We start from the raw sequence: 18,002 nt of genomic DNA, 5'->3' as shown, positions 1-18,002 counted from the left end.
TTTTCGGCAATCGAGACGATCTTCGTGGAGGGCGACGGGTCGGGGCACGCAGCTCAGAAGCTGCGGGCAGCGATGAGTTTGGGCAGTTTGAGGCCTAGAAGATACCATTCAGAATAACATTAGAAGCACAGACAGACGAGAGAGAACCTCTAGTATCATTGATTACCTATTGACGCCCCGAGTGAAGGCAGGAACTGAGCAGACAGAGCTGAGGGCGCCATTGTGCTGATCCTAGGGTGATTAGGCTTGAGATGAAGAGAGAAGAAAGGGAGAAGGATATATCGATTAGAAATCTTTGAAGCTAGAGAGTCAGAGCTGCCTTGAAGATTTGCACATCGTAGTCTGGGACAAGAGGCAGAGTCGAACCACCGACCACGTTTTCGGCCGCGCGTGCGAGGATAATGACCTCCACGTGGCGCCTGTAACGCCACGCAGTCCTTTGTCCCCGACCGCCGCCAGCGCGCGTCCACCCGTTCCCTCTTCCCTTTTTCCTCCACCTTCTCCTCCTCCACCAACGATGGAGCAGCAGCAACAAAAGGCCCCCGCCGACATCAAGCAGGTCGCGCAGTTCCTCCGCAGCGGGAGCGCCGGCGTGAAGGTGCGCGTAGGCACGCTCAATGGCAAGCGCTTCGACTACTTCAAGGGTGCGTGGCCCGTTCTTCGCGCATATCGTCGATACTAACGGATGTGCAGCCAAGTCTGCGATCAAGGCCCTCAACTCACCCGCGTACGCGAAGCAGAAGAACGTGCCAAAAGTGACAAATGAGGCGGAGGCGCTCGACGTGCTCAAGCGCGTCAACCAGTTCGCCTTTTTCCTCCGCGTGCAGCGCGGCGCGCCCTCCGGATCGTCGTCCTCCTCCCCAAAGGCCCTGCAGATCATCCCCGAGCAGATGGTCGCGGCGGACGAATACTACGCGTGGTTCTACGACGGCCCGCAGTGGATGAACTACCTGATGGGCATCGGGCTCGTCGTCTGCATGTTCGGCGGTGTGCTGTTCCCATTGTGGCCCCCTTCACTGCGCCTCGGCGTCTACTACCTCAGCATGGGCGCGCTCGGCCTGCTGGGTCTCTTTTTCGCCATCGCTATCGTCCGCCTCATCTTCTACATCATCACCATCATTGTCGCGAGCCCCGGCATCTGGATCTTCCCCAAGCTATTCGCAGACGTGGGCTTTGTAAGTCGCATCTAGGCTTCATACATGTGTTAGGGTCCTAACGCGTGTCACAGGTCGAGTCTTTCATTCCCCTCTGGGAGTGGGACCTGCCGAAGAAGAAGAAGAGCAAGAAGGAGAAGGGTGAGAAGAGCGGCAAGAAGAAGGGCAAGGAGGGGAAGAGCAAGGAGAAGGCCGGCCTCCCTGCGGGCGACGCGCCGGAAGCTGCCCCCGCGCCGGTCGCTGAAGCCAAGATTGAGGAGGTGGAAGACTCTGGGCTCTCGCGGCCGTCTAGCGCACAGGAGGAGCTGTAGTGCACGTTGTCCGATTTGCTATGACCTATATGCTTTGCGTATTGTATGTGCGATGTTCAGGACATCTATTCGCCCTTCGCATCTAATTTCTGAAGCGCGTGCTCGGCTTCTGCCACCCCCTCGTCCATGCCAACGTACTTCGACTGCTTCAGGCTATAAGTGTACAGCCGGCGCGCGTCCTTCACGTTTCCATCGATCTGTACGCCCGTCAGTTCCGACGAAACTGACCGGAGAGGTCGTAACGTACCTGCGTCAGCACAGCGAGGTTGAAGAACACGACGGCGAGAGCAATCTCGCACAATGGTTCCTCCTCCTTCGAGCTCTTGCGGGCATCCTCGACGATAGCCAACGCCTTCTGCGCCCAGGCTTGCGCTTGATGTAGCTTGTCAGGATTCTTCTCGGGGTCAGTCTGGATGATGAGGTCGGCAAGGTTCGTCATCAACTGAGCGCCTGAAGATGTAGTGTTAGCAAACAGAAAGAAAAGCGCTAGAGCAGGCTATTGTACCTTGACATCGGTCTGCTGGGGGTGCCTTCTTGGGTGGAGGTGGAATCAACACCGAGATGGCCTGCAGGTAAAGGGGCATGGCGAAGCTGGTCGTTGAGTCAGATACTCGTCAAGCGCAATATAAAAAGATGATGTACTGACTCAACCTTGCCTGTCCGTGCATAGAAAGCACCAAGCGCCTCAAGCGGGGCACCGACATCGTCCTTTCTGACCCACCACGGCAGCTCAAGCTGGGCAAGTGACGGAGGTTCCTCGCGCGCATCCTCATCCTTCCTTCCCGGCAAAACCGTCTTCAGCAAGACAGTCACTGCATCTGTCAGCCACTTCTCCTGCTCCGCAAGTGGCCTCTTCAACGTCTCCGCCAGCTCGCCGAGCTTGTGTGCCAATGCTACCGCTCGGATGCGTTCCGGGCCGCTCAATGCGCCGCGCGTAGCGGGTTCTTGGAGGCTAGTGTATGCCTCGGAAAGAACCTCGTACGCAGCATCGACCTTGCCCTCCTGTTCGAGAACGTCGGAGAGCGCAATTGGGATGCCTGTCAGCTTCAGGTAGGGGTCGTCGGCGAAGGCTTCGAGCGGGAGGGTACGAGCCGTTTGCCATGCGCTAATGACTGCCGCGGCTCAGCGCAAGTAGACATATCATGGGCGAACGTACCGTAGGAAGTGCTGCTCGCTCAGTTCGAGGTCGCCATCGTGCTTGGCACGTAAAGCAGAGCGAAGGTCACCCCGAACTTCAGGTGGCCAGAGGGTCAAAACCTGATAGACGCGCCAGCTGCACGCAAGTCAGGCAGGGAGTATAGTAAGACAAAGGTGTGAGCATACCCTCCATATGCGCCAGAAATACCGAGAACGACAAGCAGTACTGCAACCGAAGGTGGTATGCGGCGCTTCGGTGGGTCGAATTCGGACTCTAGCAGGCGAGCAGATGACATAGACCGCGTTGACGGTCTCGATGGGGAAGCAGCTGTCCCTGGAATGCATAGACGTCGAGAGCGCCGGACGGCAAGTCGTTGTGTGCCAAACAGCGCGCAGGCGCGACGAAGAGACATCATGAGGGGAAGAGCCAGGCGCGTCGCGTCATGTCGCGTGCGTGACATGTCGTGGACCCACAACTGGCGCAAGTTGCCTCTTTCGGATCTCAGCACACCAGGATACACCGTCAACCTTGCGATCTTTTTCACTCGTATAGTACAGTACAGTAGGTCGTAAACGATCATCGCATCCACAGGGTGCCTGTCTCAAATCGAGGACCGGCTTAAAGCGGCCCAACAGGAAGCGTAAAGAGCGGGTTGGTCTCGCCCGCAAGCATGCCCGCGAAGCCGGTGTAGAACGCGGCGAGCGCCGTCAGAATGCCAACGTAGCCTCCCGCTTTGGTAGTCCTGAACGCCAAATTGTCAGTTGTGTTTCCATGTTCTTTTGTGGGAAAAGCGACGCACGTCAAGTCTTGGCTGAATTCACCGGCCGCGAGCACGGAGAAGGTGGTGAACAGCAAACCGAAGACGACGGTCAAGGCAACATTCTTGCGGAGTGCGACGATACTGTCATGCCGTTGGTTAGTCGCGAGGACCGAGTAAAAACGTAACACGCACAAGAACATGAAGGTCAGCAATGCCCAACCGGTTAGGAAGAAGCCGATCGCATTTGCGAGCATAACCGGATCTTCGTACGCTGCAGCGATACCGGTCCCGGGGAGCAGAATCATGGCGTAGCTCAGCCAGAAGCAGCCGTACATGACGAAAGCTGCGGAGACCGGTTAGCCCGCCGCGTCGCTCGCTATACTGCGAAAGAACGCACCAGTGCCACCAAACGTGTTGCGCACGACGAATTCCCAGACGCCTCCGGTAAATTGTGCGAGGCCGCCGGTGAACAAGGCGAGGGAGACTACGACATTAGGCGTCGAGACTCCGCGCACTTGGGCGTTGTAGAAGGACAAAACAAAGGTGGTGAGCGCGAAAGCCCAAAGACCGCTGAAGATGTATGAGCGATAAGAACGTGCAGAGAAAATAGTAGACGCACAGAATGGAAGGGTTCGGCAAGGGCAATGCAGCTGCGGGTATCCTGGAGGAATTCTGTCAGTCAGGAAGTACGCTGGGTGGTCAAGATCACGTACATCGCAGGCGGCTGACGAGCCACCTCGATATGCTCAGTCGACGACTGATTCTTCTCGAGATCGTGAACCATAGACATATTTGAAGGCGTAAAATGAAGGCGAGAAGTGCGTCGGGTGTCTTTGGAAAGTAGTCGGAGGCCGTCCTATGAGGGTCGGCCACTGGGGGTCGGCAAGTTGTTCGACGGTCTCCTGGCTGACACGACTTGCCCATCCAATCGGTAGCCCTTATATAACTCACCGCCTCCCCTGCCCAGCATTCTCGCAAATCGAATGATCGCATCCCGCAAGGAAGCGCGCATTCCCCGCGCGGCTTACCCCCTGTGCATTAGCCTCCACCAACCGTCAAAGCGCAGCCCTGCCCCCCTCAGACAGACCCTCAGATCCCAACCTCGCACAACAGAGGATAATACAGAGCGGGCCTCCGCACTCCCTCGATCTGCACCCCGCACTCCCTGGATCTGGCCCCCGCGCTTCTTGTATATGCGCCCCGCGATTCGTGGATCTCGCGCGCACGCCTGCGCAAATCTGCCTCCGGGTGCGCCACCCCCGCACGGATTGCTTCCTTGCCATCTCGATGCGCCCACGCCTATAGAGCCGCCGGGCGCGCCAATAGAGTCGCCGGACGGGCGACGCGCAATACCCTGCAATACCCGACACCCCATGACCGCGCGCAGGCATCAAACCTACACGTCCGCGGCGCGCTGGCCAAGCAAGGGCGCTCCGTCGCGCGTCCGACGGCGAGGTGAGACCTAGCGCGAGTAATACACGTGAGGTGGCCGGCGCCCGGGTGCGCTGCTCAAGTGACCGTCAGTGGACGAATGGACAAGGTAACATTTGTGGCGCACCTGCCACACCGCAAGGTAGACCTCTGTTCATGTGACCTGTCCGTAGAGGACCAACAAAAGAACGTCCACGGCTCCCCGCACCCTAGCTTCCAAACGTAACTTGCATGAGCTTCGATCCTGCACCGATAGGCGGGAAACATTGACGGGAGGGTGGGTACGTGTTGTATTCGAGTAGGTTCGGGCAGCACGACACTGAGACAGCAGAACTTGGCAGGTACTTCTGCATCCCGAGCGACTCTCACAGAACTCGCCACAAGGACAAGGTTCTCAACTCACATTCCTGCACACTGATTTTTAGAGCCCGTCACCCAGCGTAAGGTCGACACTCACAACTCGCCCCCCTCGACGCATCCATTACAACGAAGGTACTTAAGGTAGATTGTCAAAGCCGTATCTCATCCCCACATCCCCCATATCTCACCCTCACACCTCCGCAAGAAATATGATGATAGCAACAACAGCGACGACAACGCAAAGCACAAGGTGTGTACGCGCCCAGAAAGCACAGAAAACAAAAGAACAAGCACACGCGCGAGGTGCGAAGTAAGGACAGACGCGATGTGAGGACAGAAGCGATGTGAGGATTAACGCAACTCGGAGGGACAGTGAGGAATGTCAGTTTCGATTTTTTCGTACATTTTGATGATTTTTTTTGGGCTCGTCATCGTATCAACCCCGCGGATCGCAGCCGACCATCACCCATCCCAGTCGACGCACGCCCACGGACCGACGAGAACGCTGATCCAGTATCAGTCTTACTTCGGGGGACCGCCACGGGGAGGGCCACCGCGACCGCGCATGGATCCACCACGGTCACCGCCGCGGAAGCCTCCGCGACCGCGACCCGGGCCGCCAGGCTGCGTGCCCGAATGCGGCTGCGGGGGCGGGCGGTCGCCGCGCTCCTTCTTCGTCTCGATGACGATGCGGAGCTGGAAGAAGGTCAGTAGAGCGAAGATACTAAGGCACAAATCGCTCACCTGGCCGGTCTCGCTGCCCGGAACGTCGATGTAGACACCGGTGCCATTGCCAGTGCCACCACCGGTAGCCGAGTCGCGGATGGCCTTACGCGCGGAGTCGACGGTCTCGAACTCGACGAAGGCGCAAGCCTTGTTGCGCACGATGTCAATCTCCTTCGTCTTGCCGTACCGGGTGTTCAAGAGGTTGGCGAGCGCGGTGTGCGAGATGGGTTCCGTAACACCCTTGATGAAGACCGCGGTGGAGTTGATCGCCTGAGCCTGTTGCTGCTGCTGCTGGGGCGGCGGACGCTGGACAGGCGGCGTGCGCGGAGTCGACGGTGCAGGCGAGGGCGGTGCCTCAGACGTGCCGACGCGCTCCTGGGCGACAGCCGCGCCCCATTTCTTGGAGTTGGTGGCGGCGAGGTTCGCCCAGGTGCGAGGCTGCGCGGGCTTGACGGGCTCAGGCGCGGCGGGTGCTTGTGCAGGTGCAGCCGGCTTCTCCGCGGGTTTGGCAGCCTGGGGCGCCGTACCGTTGGTTTGTGGCGCAGCAGCAGGAGGAGCAGCCGCGGGAGGCTGAGGCGTCGGGATTTTCACCGTCGGCTCAGGCTCCGGGGCGGCAGCAGGCGCAGGAGCGGGTGAGGGCTCGGGCTGAGGAGGGGGCGTCGGCTCACGCGGAGGAGGAGGCGGCGGGGTCGGTTCACGGGCCGGAGGGGGAGGAGGCGGGGTGGGTTCGCGCGCCGGCGGGGGCGTGGGCTGCCTGGCAGGCTCCTCGGGAGCAGCAGGCACGGCGGATTCGGAGGCATACTCCTCCTGCGCATCGGTAGCGGCCTCGTCACCCTCGACGGTATCTTCCTTCAGGAAGCGGAAGATATCGTTGAGAACGAAGTAGCCGTTAGGCTGCTCGGCGAGGAAGAACGTCTGGACGAATTTGCGCCATGGCTCGCCCTGATTTGACATTTCGCCGATGACCTGGATGATGATGCCGCCGTCCGCCGAGCTCTGCGCATCGACCGAGTGGATGAAAACCTTGCAGTCCTTGAAGCCGATGGACGTGATTTTTTGGTGGATTTCCTGCGCGATCGGGTTAGCAAACGCGTGCCGCATGTTTTGTGGTGTACTCGCCTGCTGACCGTGACACGGCTTGCCGTCCTCGCCCTCCGTGCCGTGGATGAAGGTTGATCTTTTCGTGTAGAAGCAGTGGAGGCGCTCGGGCTCCTTGTTGACGAAGGTGTAGTACTGGGGGACGAACTGCCAGCCGACGTCGGAGGGCACGACGTTGCGGTGGCTGATGTTTGTCGTCGCGGTGGTGTCGGACATGGCGGATCCGTGAACGATGCGAGCGGGGGCGCGGGGGATGACGGTGACGGGGAGGTCGGAGACTGACAAAAGTCCAAGTCGAAGAGTGAAAAGAACGGCTTAGTCAGCCACGCGCGACGCGCCATCGCCCTGACGAGAATGACGTGGATCGGCCGCCACAAAACAGGTGCTCTTCATTTGCTAGCTACCTCCTCCTCTACCGCGTCCGCCAGCTCTCCCAGCGTGTCAAACTTCCAGGTCCACTTTTTCCCACCAATCTTGCTCGCAGCCTTGTCGTCTCCGAGATGGTTCCGGTCAATGAAGACGCTCTTCACGCCCAACTCAGGCGCGGGCGCAATATTGCCCGGTAGCCCATTCGCGACAATCAGCGTGTGCTCCTTCGCCTTCAGCCCGCTCCCACCCAACAATTCAGGATCGTTTTCGATCTCGTCGAATGCGATGTTGAAGCCCTTGTGATCAGGCTTGTACGCGCCCACGTCCTGCCATTTTTGTCAAGCACTTGCCACAATCTGTACGTGTGCACTTACCTGCCCAGTCAGGACCAGCGTGAACGGCGACTTGGACCCTGGCACCGTGTGCGGGTACCAGTACTTCTTGGGGTTGGGCTCAGGGTACGAGTACGTCTGCAACGCGTTTGGGTACTCGTCCGCCGCGGAAATGCGATGGTGCGTGTGCGCGAAGCTCTCGTGGTCGATGTTCGACAGTACGGCCAGCTTGAAGTGCTTCCCCAGCCGCGTCAGCGCATCCACGCTGTCGGGGAACGGGACCGCCTGGATTGGATGACGCCCGAATGCGCGACGCTCTTCCTCCGTCGACGGCGCGGGCAGGTTCGCCTGATTACCCTCGAGCCTCCGAATCTTTTTCTCGAGCTCTTCGTAGCTGATCTCTGAGATGCGATGGTACAGCTTGTCCGGGTACCGCTTCTTGGTGTCAATCTCAATGGCGGCGTACTCGTCCAGTGCCTCCTGACGCGTCCACTTGGAAGACGCCTCATATCGTGCGAGCAGGGGCTTGAGGTTATCGTAAATCGCTGAGTACCAGTCCTATTTTATGGCGTCAGAGTGTGCTGGAATTTTAGGCGACAGCTACGCACCACGATGGTCGAGTAGACATCGAAGATGATAACCTTGTGGTCGGTGAGTCTGGCCATGGTGCTACGAGTGATTCTGCGATGCTTGAGCTCTGGCTCAGAGGGGGGTCTCTGATGATTGCAGCTATACCGTCCCTCGTTTTATAGGCGCCCAATATTGCATTTTCTAACCTGTTTCTCCCGCTCCCTTCCGAGCCCTCCCGTGTAGCATCATGGAGGGGAAGGATGGTGCATATAGGACTTGCACACATGACCAAGCGAGCTCGCTGGATACGGCGAAGGACGAGGTGGTACGGAAGGTTTTGACACAGGAATACCACCTTCACTGACAGTCGTTCGGGAGGACCCGGGGAGGCTCTGCCTACGGCGTTCACAATTGATTCGAGTCATCGCAAGCACTCATGGGAGGTGAGAAGAACAATACTTGCCTTTTCGGGACAATAGAAAGGGGCTCTCGGCAACCTCCGACGCGGGACCAAAAGCTTGAATTGTGGCACACCGCACGTGGAGATTGGCTGCCCTTGCTTTTCCCTCGTAAATTGCGTTTATACATTTTGTTTTATCTTAATGACTACTTCGCTGCCAACTCCTTCTCCACCGCGTCCGCCAGCTCTGCGAGCGTATTGAACTTCCACGTCCACTTCTTCCCGCCGATCTTCGCCGCCGCCTTCTCGTCGCCGATGTTGTCCCTGTCCATGAAGACGCTGTTCATGCCAAACTCATGAGCGGGGGCGATATCGGATGGGAGGCCGGCCGCGACGATCATCGTGTTTTCCTTCGCCTTCAGACCAGTCCCGCCTAGTAGGTCCGGGTCGTTCTCGATTTCGTTGAAGGCGATGTTGAAGCCCTTGTGGCTGGGCTTGTAGGCGCCCGTTTGCTGGTGACATCGTCAAACAAAGGCTACAGAGTATGACTTGCCACAGACTTACCTCCGCCGTAAGGAGAAGCGTAAACGGCGACTTCGTGCCCTCCACCGTCTGCGGGTACCAGTACTTCTTCGGGTTCGGCTCTGGGTACGAGTAGGTCTTCAGCGCATTCGGATACTCCTCCGGCGCCGCCATCCGATGGTGCGTATGCGCAAAGCACTCATTGTCAATATTCGACAGCACCACCAGCTTGAAGTGCTTCGCCAACCGTCTCAGCGCCTCCGGCGTGTCGGGGAACTGCACAATATCCTTCGTGCACCTCCCAAACGCGCGCCGCTCCTCGGGCGTGGACGTCGCGCGCGGCTCGGGCGGATTGGTCTGGGCGCCGGCGTCGCGGTACTGGTTCCCGTCGAGGTCTTTGAGGGAGTCCTCGAGCTCGGCGTAGACGATTTCGAAGATCTCGTGGTGCAGCTTGTCGGGGTAGCGGCTTTGGACGTCGCGCTCGATGGAGCCGAAGGCGTTCATGGCTTCTTCTTGGGTCCATCGGGCGGAGGAGGCGTAGCGCGAGAGTAGAGGCTTGAGATTCTCGTAGACCGTGGTGGTCCAGTCCTGTATTAGGATTAGCGCTCGTTATACAAAGCATTCCGCATTGGTTATCACTGCTTACCGCCAAAGTCGTGTAAACGTCGAAGATGATGACTTTGTGATCAGTGAGCCTAGGCATGGCGATGGAATGGACTGTAGAGCTCGGCTGGGGCAGTGTGATCGATGCTCTGAAATGCAGTGACGGTCAAAAGCAAGCCCTTATAAGCGCTTTGAAACCAGCAGTAGATGCTGCTCTTCCACCCGCCTACGCTAGGTGACATCACATTGAGTACAGGTGATGCCCCCATGACTCAATGCGCTCTCACTCGGGGGAGATATCGCATGGAACGTTGCGCGTTTTGAGGGTCTCGGCGAAGGCATCTTGAGCATGAGTCAGAGATAAGTAGGCGATGGTATGATGCCATCGCGTGGGAGAAGGAGCCACATAAAACCTTCCTTTTCGGGTAGCACTTACCTCCGGACGGAAGTAAAACGCGAGACTGCGCAACACAACCGAGGAGCCCCGAAAGTATGCTCGGATATTATCGACATCATCCTAGTGTAAGTTTAAGTGAGTGCCGATGGGTTACTCGTAGTCTCATCCCGCAAAGCATGCGCTTTAGTAGTCCTCTGCTGACTCGAAGTCATCATCTGCGCCGCTCGCTCCAGTGTATGCTGTAGCCTGTATATCGTAGAGCTTCCTATACTCCCCATTCTGAGTCATGAGCGCGTCATGTTGTCCTTGTTCCACGACCTGACCGTCCTTCATACAACTACAAGGCGTCATTAGCTATCGAACGGCCACACTGGACGATTGAATGCACTTACATGATCAGGTCGGCATCCCTCGTCAAGTGCCCGAATCGATGTGTGACGAATATCATCGTCTTCCCCTGGCGCTCTTTGCGCAGGTTGTCGAACAGTCTCAGTTCGCCTTCGGGGTCTAGCGCAGAGCTCGGTTCGTCCACGAACACAGCACGGATCTTGCCTGACTTGAACCGCATGAACGTCCTCGCTCTATCGAAGCATCAGTCATAGATTGAATTGCACTTCGAGAGAGCACATACGCAGCAATGCGCTGCTTCTCGCCGCCCGAGAGTTGGATTGATTTATCGAGTGCACCAAGTCGCTGGCGCAGCGGGTCGTCCTCCTCATCGGATATATGCTCGCCGTATGCGCGATGTTGTGGTTCGAGGATGGTATCAAACCCGTGTCGCAACTTGAAGATGCACCCGCTCGCCCCACCGTCTTCCGCAGCTTCACGCACCGCGTCGACGTCGCGCACGCGCTCGACGCAACCGATCCCGATATTCTCGCCCATGGACATGGGGAATATGCGATGGGCTTGTGAGAGGACGGCGGTCGCCTGCCGGATGGTGCATTGGCGATACGCGGACAAGCGCTCGCCGTCCACGGAGACGGTCCCGGACGTAGGGTCGTACAAGCGGGTGAGGAGCTTGATGAGGGTACTCTTTCCGCTGATACATACTCAGTCGTACCTCGTACAATCGAGGCGAGGCCACTCACCTTCCATTCACCCCAACGATAACGACCAGCTGGCCGGGTAGTATTGTGATGTTCACTCCGCGGAGAGCCATCTGGTCCGATCCACCTGGGTAGTCAAAGCAGACGTCCCTGCGAAGCAAACTCAGCGCTATGAAGGGACGATCCTTGAATGCATGATTACCTGAGCTTGAAGTGCATGCCACGGCTGCTTGACGTCGGCAGTGGATAAGACAATTGTCCATCCGCCAAGACGTTGTCTCTGTCTGGTATCTCCAGTTCCTTGTAGTACTTCTCGACGGTGCGCACGTAGGAACCGAACGCCTCCAGCATTCCCAAGAGCTCAGAGACCGCATCGCGGAAGCTCTGAACGCTCTGTTGCAGGATGGCAATTGATGTAATCGAGGATTTCGTAGGGCTGTAGACCGCGCACAGAATGCAGTAGATCTGCCAGAGGTGAGAAAGCTTGGTGATTGTATATACATTGACAGTCCGGACTCACCATTGGCAAATCGCCGCTGATCTCTAGCAAAATGTCGAAGAAAGGTGGCCCCCGTCGCTCATATATATTCCACGGATATAGGTGCTCAACCCCATTGAGGAGGCCGCATGCCGTCTTGAACTCTACCAGGGTGGCATTAGCGGGGTCACAACCAACACCAATGAAGGTACCTTGGATCAAGTATTCACCGATTCCGGCGCTAATGATGTCCTCGCGATAGTCTTCCGTCTCCGCGATTCCTCTGAGGCCCCGGTATCGCTGATAAGCCTCATAATCGGAGTGAATGATGTGAGCTACAGATATGTCAGTCAGCTTGAAGGACCCTCAAGAGTCTGTGGTGACCTACGCCAGGACCAAGACCCGAGTGAGGGTCCGAAGAAGGTCAAAAGCGGTTTCGCCATGCAGAGCACCGGGAAGAGATATCCGACGCCTGCAACAGATTTCGACGAGTCAAACATGACTAGTAACAGGCTGGCCCCAGTGACCACGCTGAGACAGCAGCGAAGAAGACCCTGGACCGCATCCCATATCTCATCTTCATCGATTTCGCCGTTGCGGGAGGGATCTACCAAGTGCATCATCAGTACACATAAACTGAAGGAAATTAAGTTGCAACGTACTTAGCGACGCTGGAAGATCCCTGCGCAGCCTAGCTGTAGGGATAACAAGTGAGTTTCAAGCCATGTCGGGGATGTTACTATGTACAAACCTTCGAAGAACTTCGCCTCGAAATGGCGAATCCTGCCGCTCCATAAACGTGCCGAGTACCTCTGCCTGATGGTGTCAATATGCAATGCACGAGAATAGGAAATGTACGCACTGCGACCACTTCACCAAGCGTAGGAAGACGTTACAGCCTAAACGGAGCGAGACCATCGATGTCATCGTGCCCATGTCGGCCTTCTCGTTGGCGAGGAGCTTCGCCATCTGTAAAGCGTCAGTATATTTCCCCGACCTGATTGAAGAACGTAACTTCGTCCAAAAGTCGCGCTGAGAAGTACAAGCGTAACGACTCTTCCACAGCACCAAGGATGTCCCCGGAGACATACATAGTAACAGCCACAGGATCAATGAAAAAGACCTCTACAAAAATTCGGCGGACAACAGCGAAGGAAAAGAGGAAGTCGAACTTGTGCTTGAGGTCCTTCGTCACGCTCCGCTTGCCTTTGGCGGTCGTCACCGTCCATATGTCGTACGTTTCGGTCTCCAGACGCTGATCATCGTCGTGAGGCTTTCGCTTTTCTGCCTTAAGGGGGTCGATGTCGTCGTAGGTACGCTCCTCCATGGCGGCCATAACGTCGCCGTCGTGGCAAGCGAGGTGCGCGTCTGATGTCCTAGCTCGATTCCTTATAAGCGCTTCAGATGCTGATCGGATCAGGTAAGGAGTGGAAGACGTATAGTCGTGGCAGGGTTGTTTAAGGACTGTCTCACCGCCGCTGCGAATCCCCGAGGTCCGCGACGCGAGCGTAAACCCTCGGGAACGGACAAAGATGAGCGAGACCGTACATGTTGAGCTTCATGCTGTGCAGGGATGACCAGGTGATGCGTGGAGTCGCTTGCGACGGTGCGAACCAAGGAGGCTGAGCGTCGCAAATTGCGCAAAAGCCATTGTATCTTGTGATACTTACATACCAATATTCACAATTTCTCACTTGGGTACCCTGCGCACTTCCCAGCGCACCCGCTCCCCATCGCGGGCCAGGATGATCGCCCGACCACCGCCCTCCTCCCAATGATCCAACCGCCTCAGCTTCGGGCACTTCCACGCTAGCATCCCCGCCACCTCGTCGTTCTTGCGCAGCCGACTGCGGTCCGTCATCGAGATGCTCGCGTTCATCGTCGCAGGGTTGAAGTTGCGCGCGCCCGAGGCGATGGCCGCGGCTGAGTTGGCCGCTGCGGCGCCCTGCGACACTTCGTAGAAGAAGCGGACGCCGTGGAGGCGGACGAGGTCTGGCATGGCGGCGAGGGCAGATGCCCACTCTGTCGTGTTGGCGACGGGAGGTGCGGCCTCGCCCTTGTGAGGAGTGGCGGGAGCCGGAGCGACGCGTCCCCGCGCAAGTCGCCGTCCGACGTCGAGCCAGACTACACCGGGTGCACATTTGGCGAGCCGGCGGATGTCGTCTACGTCACCATAGCCAGCGAGTTCGATATGCCTAACGCCCAAACCGTATTCGCGCAATGCCTGGCAGAGGGCAGCTGCGCCCTTGCTGCTAGCGTCGACGCGGATACCCTTGAGCGTCTCCAGAGTGTGCGGTCGGCCATCCAGGGTACCGGATGCAAGCACGGCAATGGCGACCTCATTCGGCGCTTGCAGTTCCCGAAGACAAGGTAGAGCACCCGCAGGCAGGTCGAGAGTGGTGACAGCAGCACCGCTGAGGCCATCCAAACGGAGCGTTGACAGCTTGTTGTGATAAGTGAGGAACGATGAGAAGGCATCGAAGCTGGAGGAATGCAGACGAGCGAGGCTGAGTTCAGCTAGCTGCGGCCAGCGACTATATAGAAGAAAGTCATCGGCGTCCGGCAGGGCGTTCGGGCCGTTTGTTGTCGACGCTCGGGGTCGGGTATACGATACAGCAAGTGATTCCAGGTTGGGACAGTGGTCGAGTAAGCCGCGAGCACGAGAAAGCGCAGGAGTACGATGGGCGCCAAACGTATACTTCGTGGACTCAATGGCCACCTTCTTCACGTTCATCAACTTCATCAAGGCTGTAAGCTGCCGCCCACAAAATGCAAGGGTATCACTCACAAGCATGCGTTGACGCGCTTCTTCTGCAGGCGCTTCCTCACTCTCTTCATCCGCGGGGACAAAGACCAGATTATCTTGGACGCGTACCTCGCGTAGATTCAGGCAATGCTTTAACAGGGTCGGCCAAACATCATCGACACCAGTCGGCGAATGATTGCTCGACCAAATGAACTCCACCAAGTTGACCATCTTCGCAAGCGCCCGAAGCAAGAAGCGCCCCTGCTTGTCGTGCCGCGCCAGCTCATCGTCCGTGCTCTCCAAGTCCGTATCCGCCATGAGCTTCGCCGCCGCAGGCACCACCAGCGCGCCCGCCCCCACGCGCTCGTCCAGCACCTCCACAACGCGCACATTCGCCGCCAGCCCCCTCTGCGTCGCCAGATGGTGCCACACGCGCAACGCGCTCGCGGGCGCGCGCACGACGCGATACTGCGCGTGCCTTGGCACCACGATCGCGTGGAAGCGCCTGCACGTCAAGGCCAGCGCGCGCAGGTCCGCCGGCGCGTCGAGGTAGCCCACGATCGTGTCGAGGAGCTCCGTGGGCTGGCGCGTGATCGTGCGCCGCGGCTCGGGCGTAGTGCTCAGGAAGGGCTCGACGATCGCGAGGAGGTGGACGGTGAGCGCGTGCTCGTCGGGCGTGAGCTTGTACTGGGCGCCGCCGACGCGGGAGGGGAGCGCGCCGATCAGCTTGAGGAGGGTGTTGAAGGCCTCGAAGGGCTCGGTGCGGCTGTACGACGCGAGGGTGGTGTCCACGGTGGCGAGCGCCTTCCGCTGGGGTCCCTTCGGCCCCTTCACGAGCGTCGACGCTTTGCGCTGGCGGGGGACCTTCGCAGACATAGTGGGGTAGAGCAAGGCGCCCTCCTCCCAGCGATAAGTACCCACGCGCCTCCTGCCCGAGGGGGAAGTATCACCGCCTTGGCCAGAAGCTCGCACGCTCAATTGGATCACCGCATCTATGGGCGCTTACCAGCGCGTGACAGTGGCGGTCCGACGCGTCAAGGCAGTAGGCACACCTGTGCATTGGCGGAAGGGGCAGAGGAGATGTGCTTGGGAGCAGATGCAGATGACGGTGAGAGACAAGCAGCGAATGTGTACGAGCAAACATCTCCAAACAAATTCGCCGCCAATCTCATCTTTCAACACTCACATTCCACCTTTACCGTGCGCATGCTTAGGTCTATAAGTCATCTACGACTACTACGTTACACTTTACAACTATAGGTATATATAGTAGCTCTCAACAAGAAAGTAGAACCCAGAAGTGGAGGAGGGGATCTAGTACGTAGGCTACCCGGCCGTCCCTCTCGCACCCGGCCCGCGCAATGGCATCGACCCAGCGAAGGATCAACATCGCGAAGGAGGACCAATCTCCGGAAGGATGGCCAGCCTCCCGAAATGGTCGACCTCGCAGAGGATAGGGTCAACCACGCGTCGGGCACGTATCTATGCGAAAGCCATGTACCTGCGCTTCCCTGGCGCCCATAACATATTGTACCATACCCAGCGGTAAAGTACACAAGAAAATCGGTAATGGAAGATGGGAAATGGAGTATGGGTAATGGGATATAGGGATGCGTGATCGGGCATAAGGGACGGGTGATGAGACAGAACACCAGCGCAAGAGACCCCCAGCGGCGCGCTGCGCTAGGAGGGAAAACAAGGAAGGGATATAGAACGAGTGTGTTGCTGATGTGTATGGTGGAGAAGAGATCTATGGCTCGCTGCTGCGGGAGGGCATGCGGCCTCTACTTCCCGCCGCTCGTCTTGAACAGGACCAGGCCGCCAAGGGCGATGGAATAGCCTATACGAGATGATCAGATGGCTCCCTAATTATCGCCAGCATAACACTGACCGAAAACTTGCATCGGCGTTATGATGGACCCGAAGATGAGGACGGATCCGCTGACGAGGAGGATATCCTATAGATAGGCGCGTCAATCACTAGAACGCGGAGGAGGAGGCGGAAAGAAGTACCTTGAACACGCCCGCAAGCGTCAGGATAAGGCCACTACCAACGCCGACCAGGAATACGGCGGCGACGTTCAAGGCGAACGCAATGGCAGCGTTGCTCAGGAGGATCGGCAGCCCGACCTCCTGAAGGGCAAGGAACGGTGCCATTCCTATTCGAAGATGAGCTATGCGTACCAAAGACGCTTAATTGGCTTACCTTCGGTAAAGGGTAATGCAAGGAGATTGAGCGCCGCGCACACAGGTGCGTAGTAGTGCAATGAAACAAGGGGATCCATCTTTAGGCCTTGTAGCAAAATTTGGATCATGACGAGGCGCGACGACTCGAACTACGCAAACAGTCAGCTGTCTGTCGTTCTAGCACGCACGGCGGAGATGAAGGTGCTTACGACAACGGCCAAGGCTTGCACGATGAAACCAAATAGGTTGAATCTCCTCTCGCCACCACTGGCCAGCGCAACGCCAGCGGAGATCATGAGCACAATCAAGGCGAGGCGCTTGTTGGGGTCGGATATGCGAAATGCCCATGAGATGAGGAGGATGGCAACCGGGTTGAATGCCTAGCAGTGTCGCGATAAGCGAAAGCATCGTTACCACAGTGAATGAGACCCACCTTGAGCATCTGAATGTACGATACGCTCAGGTACAGGTATGCCGTGTTGCTGAGGATGAGACTCCCACTATTCAAGTCGCATCAGGAATGGTGTTCGTATGCGGGCACTGAGCACCGTAACGTACCTGAAGAGGACACCAATGGGGAGAATGGAGCGGAAGAACGTCTGTTGGGAAATATGGACGTCTTTGAGGGAGGACATGAGGTTCGTCGTGCGCGCCAGTACGCGTGTGCTGATCGCCTACGCAAATTGTCAGTACGCGCAGCAGATTCGGGGAAGTACCACGCACAGCGAAGAAGAGATGCCAAGTGACGAGGAAGACTGGGTACCGGAAGTTGAGCGTGTTGTAGACGTAGTTGTTGTAGATGATGACCCCGGACGAGAGTACGATCCAGATGGGGACAATCATCGTCGCAGACAGCTTGGCAGGTGGTTTGGGCGTCGTCGCTGGTTGCGGGAGCTCGCGGTCATCCTGCGCGGCGTCGTGCAGCGGGGTATGCGAGGACGCGGACGAGGACGACTCGCTTTCCTGGCTGGGTCGTTGACCGTCGTTATCGGAGACAGTGACAGTGGGTGCGCCGGATTTCTCCTGCATCTCGAGCGCTTGGGGCTTTTCGTCGGGCATGGCGATGATACGTGGTAATTACTGCGGGCAGCGGAGGGCGACGGCGCGTGCGCGTCGAGTTGGGGTCAAAAGGGGAGGAGGAGGCGAACTAGGGGGCGGAGATCCAGAAATGGTGCGCCGACTCAGAAGGGCGGCTGTCACTGTCAGACAAGGCGCTAGAGGGTAATTCGAAGTCTATATGCGCGTTCCGGCCGTTAGCGAGTGATCAGCGCGGTCGGCGGGATGGCATACAACGAGGGGACGCGCGACGGCGACTGTGGGGGATGATGGGAGCAGGAAGAGAGCAGCGAGGGCAGAGACGAGGGAGGGCCT

General features: G+C 57.9%; 10 protein-coding genes across 10 annotated transcripts; 2 read left to right on the top strand and 8 right to left on the bottom strand.

The window, feature by feature from the left end:
* Nucleotides 1-517: 517 nt before the first annotated feature.
* SCHCODRAFT_02752706 (translocation protein) lies at nucleotides 518-1,525 on the top strand (the record flags this gene model as incomplete). The annotated part of the gene is made up of 3 exons (XM_003027804.2): nucleotides 518-644; nucleotides 694-1,175; nucleotides 1,229-1,525. 3 exons carry the CDS (start codon nucleotides 518-520, stop codon nucleotides 1,463-1,465), a joined length of 846 nt encoding a protein of 281 aa, XP_003027850.1. The 3' UTR covers nucleotides 1,466-1,525.
* A 5-nt stretch (nucleotides 1,526-1,530) lies between these two features.
* On the bottom strand, nucleotides 1,531-2,898 carry SCHCODRAFT_02672357 (uncharacterized protein; the record flags this gene model as incomplete). Its single annotated transcript, XM_003027544.2, has 6 exons — nucleotides 1,531-1,662; nucleotides 1,713-1,915; nucleotides 1,971-2,056; nucleotides 2,112-2,570; nucleotides 2,622-2,738; nucleotides 2,789-2,898. The coding sequence occupies 6 exons, from the start codon at nucleotides 2,896-2,898 to the stop codon at nucleotides 1,531-1,533; spliced, it is 1,107 nt and encodes a 368-aa protein (XP_003027590.2).
* A 222-nt stretch (nucleotides 2,899-3,120) lies between these two features.
* Nucleotides 3,121-4,278, bottom strand: SCHCODRAFT_02640999 (uncharacterized protein). The gene is made up of 6 exons (XM_050346182.1): nucleotides 4,077-4,278; nucleotides 3,983-4,024; nucleotides 3,761-3,933; nucleotides 3,556-3,706; nucleotides 3,403-3,504; nucleotides 3,121-3,345 (listed from the first exon to the last, which is right to left on the bottom strand). The coding sequence occupies exons 1-6, from the start codon at nucleotides 4,151-4,153 to the stop codon at nucleotides 3,222-3,224; spliced, it is 669 nt and encodes a 222-aa protein (XP_050197987.1). The 5' UTR covers nucleotides 4,154-4,278; the 3' UTR covers nucleotides 3,121-3,221.
* Nucleotides 3,999-4,900, top strand: SCHCODRAFT_02091110 (uncharacterized protein). The gene has a single exon (XM_050341755.1). It carries the CDS (start codon nucleotides 4,347-4,349, stop codon nucleotides 4,827-4,829), a length of 483 nt encoding a protein of 160 aa, XP_050197986.1. The 5' UTR covers nucleotides 3,999-4,346; the 3' UTR covers nucleotides 4,830-4,900.
* A 776-nt stretch (nucleotides 4,901-5,676) lies between these two features.
* On the bottom strand, nucleotides 5,677-7,194 carry SCHCODRAFT_01175542 (uncharacterized protein; the record flags this gene model as incomplete). Its single annotated transcript, XM_003027542.2, has 3 exons — nucleotides 5,677-5,850; nucleotides 5,899-6,948; nucleotides 7,000-7,194. The coding sequence occupies 3 exons, from the start codon at nucleotides 7,192-7,194 to the stop codon at nucleotides 5,677-5,679; spliced, it is 1,419 nt and encodes a 472-aa protein (XP_003027588.1).
* SCHCODRAFT_02640992 (HAD-like protein) lies at nucleotides 7,000-8,492 on the bottom strand. Its single transcript, XM_050346181.1, has 3 exons — nucleotides 8,288-8,492; nucleotides 7,722-8,237; nucleotides 7,000-7,673 (listed from the first exon to the last, which is right to left on the bottom strand). The coding sequence occupies exons 1-3, from the start codon at nucleotides 8,342-8,344 to the stop codon at nucleotides 7,368-7,370; spliced, it is 879 nt and encodes a 292-aa protein (XP_050197985.1). The 5' UTR covers nucleotides 8,345-8,492; the 3' UTR covers nucleotides 7,000-7,367.
* Nucleotides 8,493-8,785: 293 nt separating this feature from the next.
* SCHCODRAFT_02640989 (HAD-like protein) lies at nucleotides 8,786-10,104 on the bottom strand. The gene is made up of 4 exons (XM_050346180.1): nucleotides 10,062-10,104; nucleotides 9,818-10,005; nucleotides 9,214-9,759; nucleotides 8,786-9,161 (listed from the first exon to the last, which is right to left on the bottom strand). Exons 2-4 carry the CDS (start codon nucleotides 9,872-9,874, stop codon nucleotides 8,856-8,858), a joined length of 909 nt encoding a protein of 302 aa, XP_050197984.1. The 5' UTR covers nucleotides 9,875-10,005; nucleotides 10,062-10,104; the 3' UTR covers nucleotides 8,786-8,855.
* Nucleotides 10,105-10,354: 250 nt separating this feature from the next.
* SCHCODRAFT_02672353 (P-loop containing nucleoside triphosphate hydrolase protein) lies at nucleotides 10,355-11,571 on the bottom strand (the record flags this gene model as incomplete). Its single annotated transcript, XM_003027540.2, has 5 exons — nucleotides 10,355-10,508; nucleotides 10,564-10,752; nucleotides 10,803-11,213; nucleotides 11,263-11,370; nucleotides 11,423-11,571. 5 exons carry the CDS (start codon nucleotides 11,569-11,571, stop codon nucleotides 10,355-10,357), a joined length of 1,011 nt encoding a protein of 336 aa, XP_003027586.2.
* A 1,706-nt stretch (nucleotides 11,572-13,277) lies between these two features.
* SCHCODRAFT_02640987 (uncharacterized protein) lies at nucleotides 13,278-15,559 on the bottom strand. Its single transcript, XM_050346179.1, has 2 exons — nucleotides 14,487-15,559; nucleotides 13,278-14,435 (listed from the first exon to the last, which is right to left on the bottom strand). Exons 1-2 carry the CDS (start codon nucleotides 15,318-15,320, stop codon nucleotides 13,389-13,391), a joined length of 1,881 nt encoding a protein of 626 aa, XP_050197983.1. The 5' UTR covers nucleotides 15,321-15,559; the 3' UTR covers nucleotides 13,278-13,388.
* Nucleotides 15,560-16,228: 669 nt separating this feature from the next.
* SCHCODRAFT_02517048 (TPT-domain-containing protein) lies at nucleotides 16,229-17,474 on the bottom strand (the record flags this gene model as incomplete). The annotated part of the gene is made up of 8 exons (XM_003027538.1): nucleotides 16,229-16,284; nucleotides 16,336-16,402; nucleotides 16,458-16,603; nucleotides 16,651-16,780; nucleotides 16,841-17,011; nucleotides 17,065-17,131; nucleotides 17,190-17,305; nucleotides 17,355-17,474. 8 exons carry the CDS (start codon nucleotides 17,472-17,474, stop codon nucleotides 16,229-16,231), a joined length of 873 nt encoding a protein of 290 aa, XP_003027584.1.
* Between the last annotated feature and the right edge of the window lie 528 nt (nucleotides 17,475-18,002).

Source organism: Schizophyllum commune, assembly GCF_000143185.2.
Source record: "Schizophyllum commune H4-8 unplaced genomic scaffold SCHCOscaffold_12, whole genome shotgun sequence".
Taxonomy (NCBI): domain Eukaryota; kingdom Fungi; phylum Basidiomycota; class Agaricomycetes; order Agaricales; family Schizophyllaceae; genus Schizophyllum; species Schizophyllum commune.
This window is presented reverse-complemented; position numbering and strand designations above follow the sequence as displayed.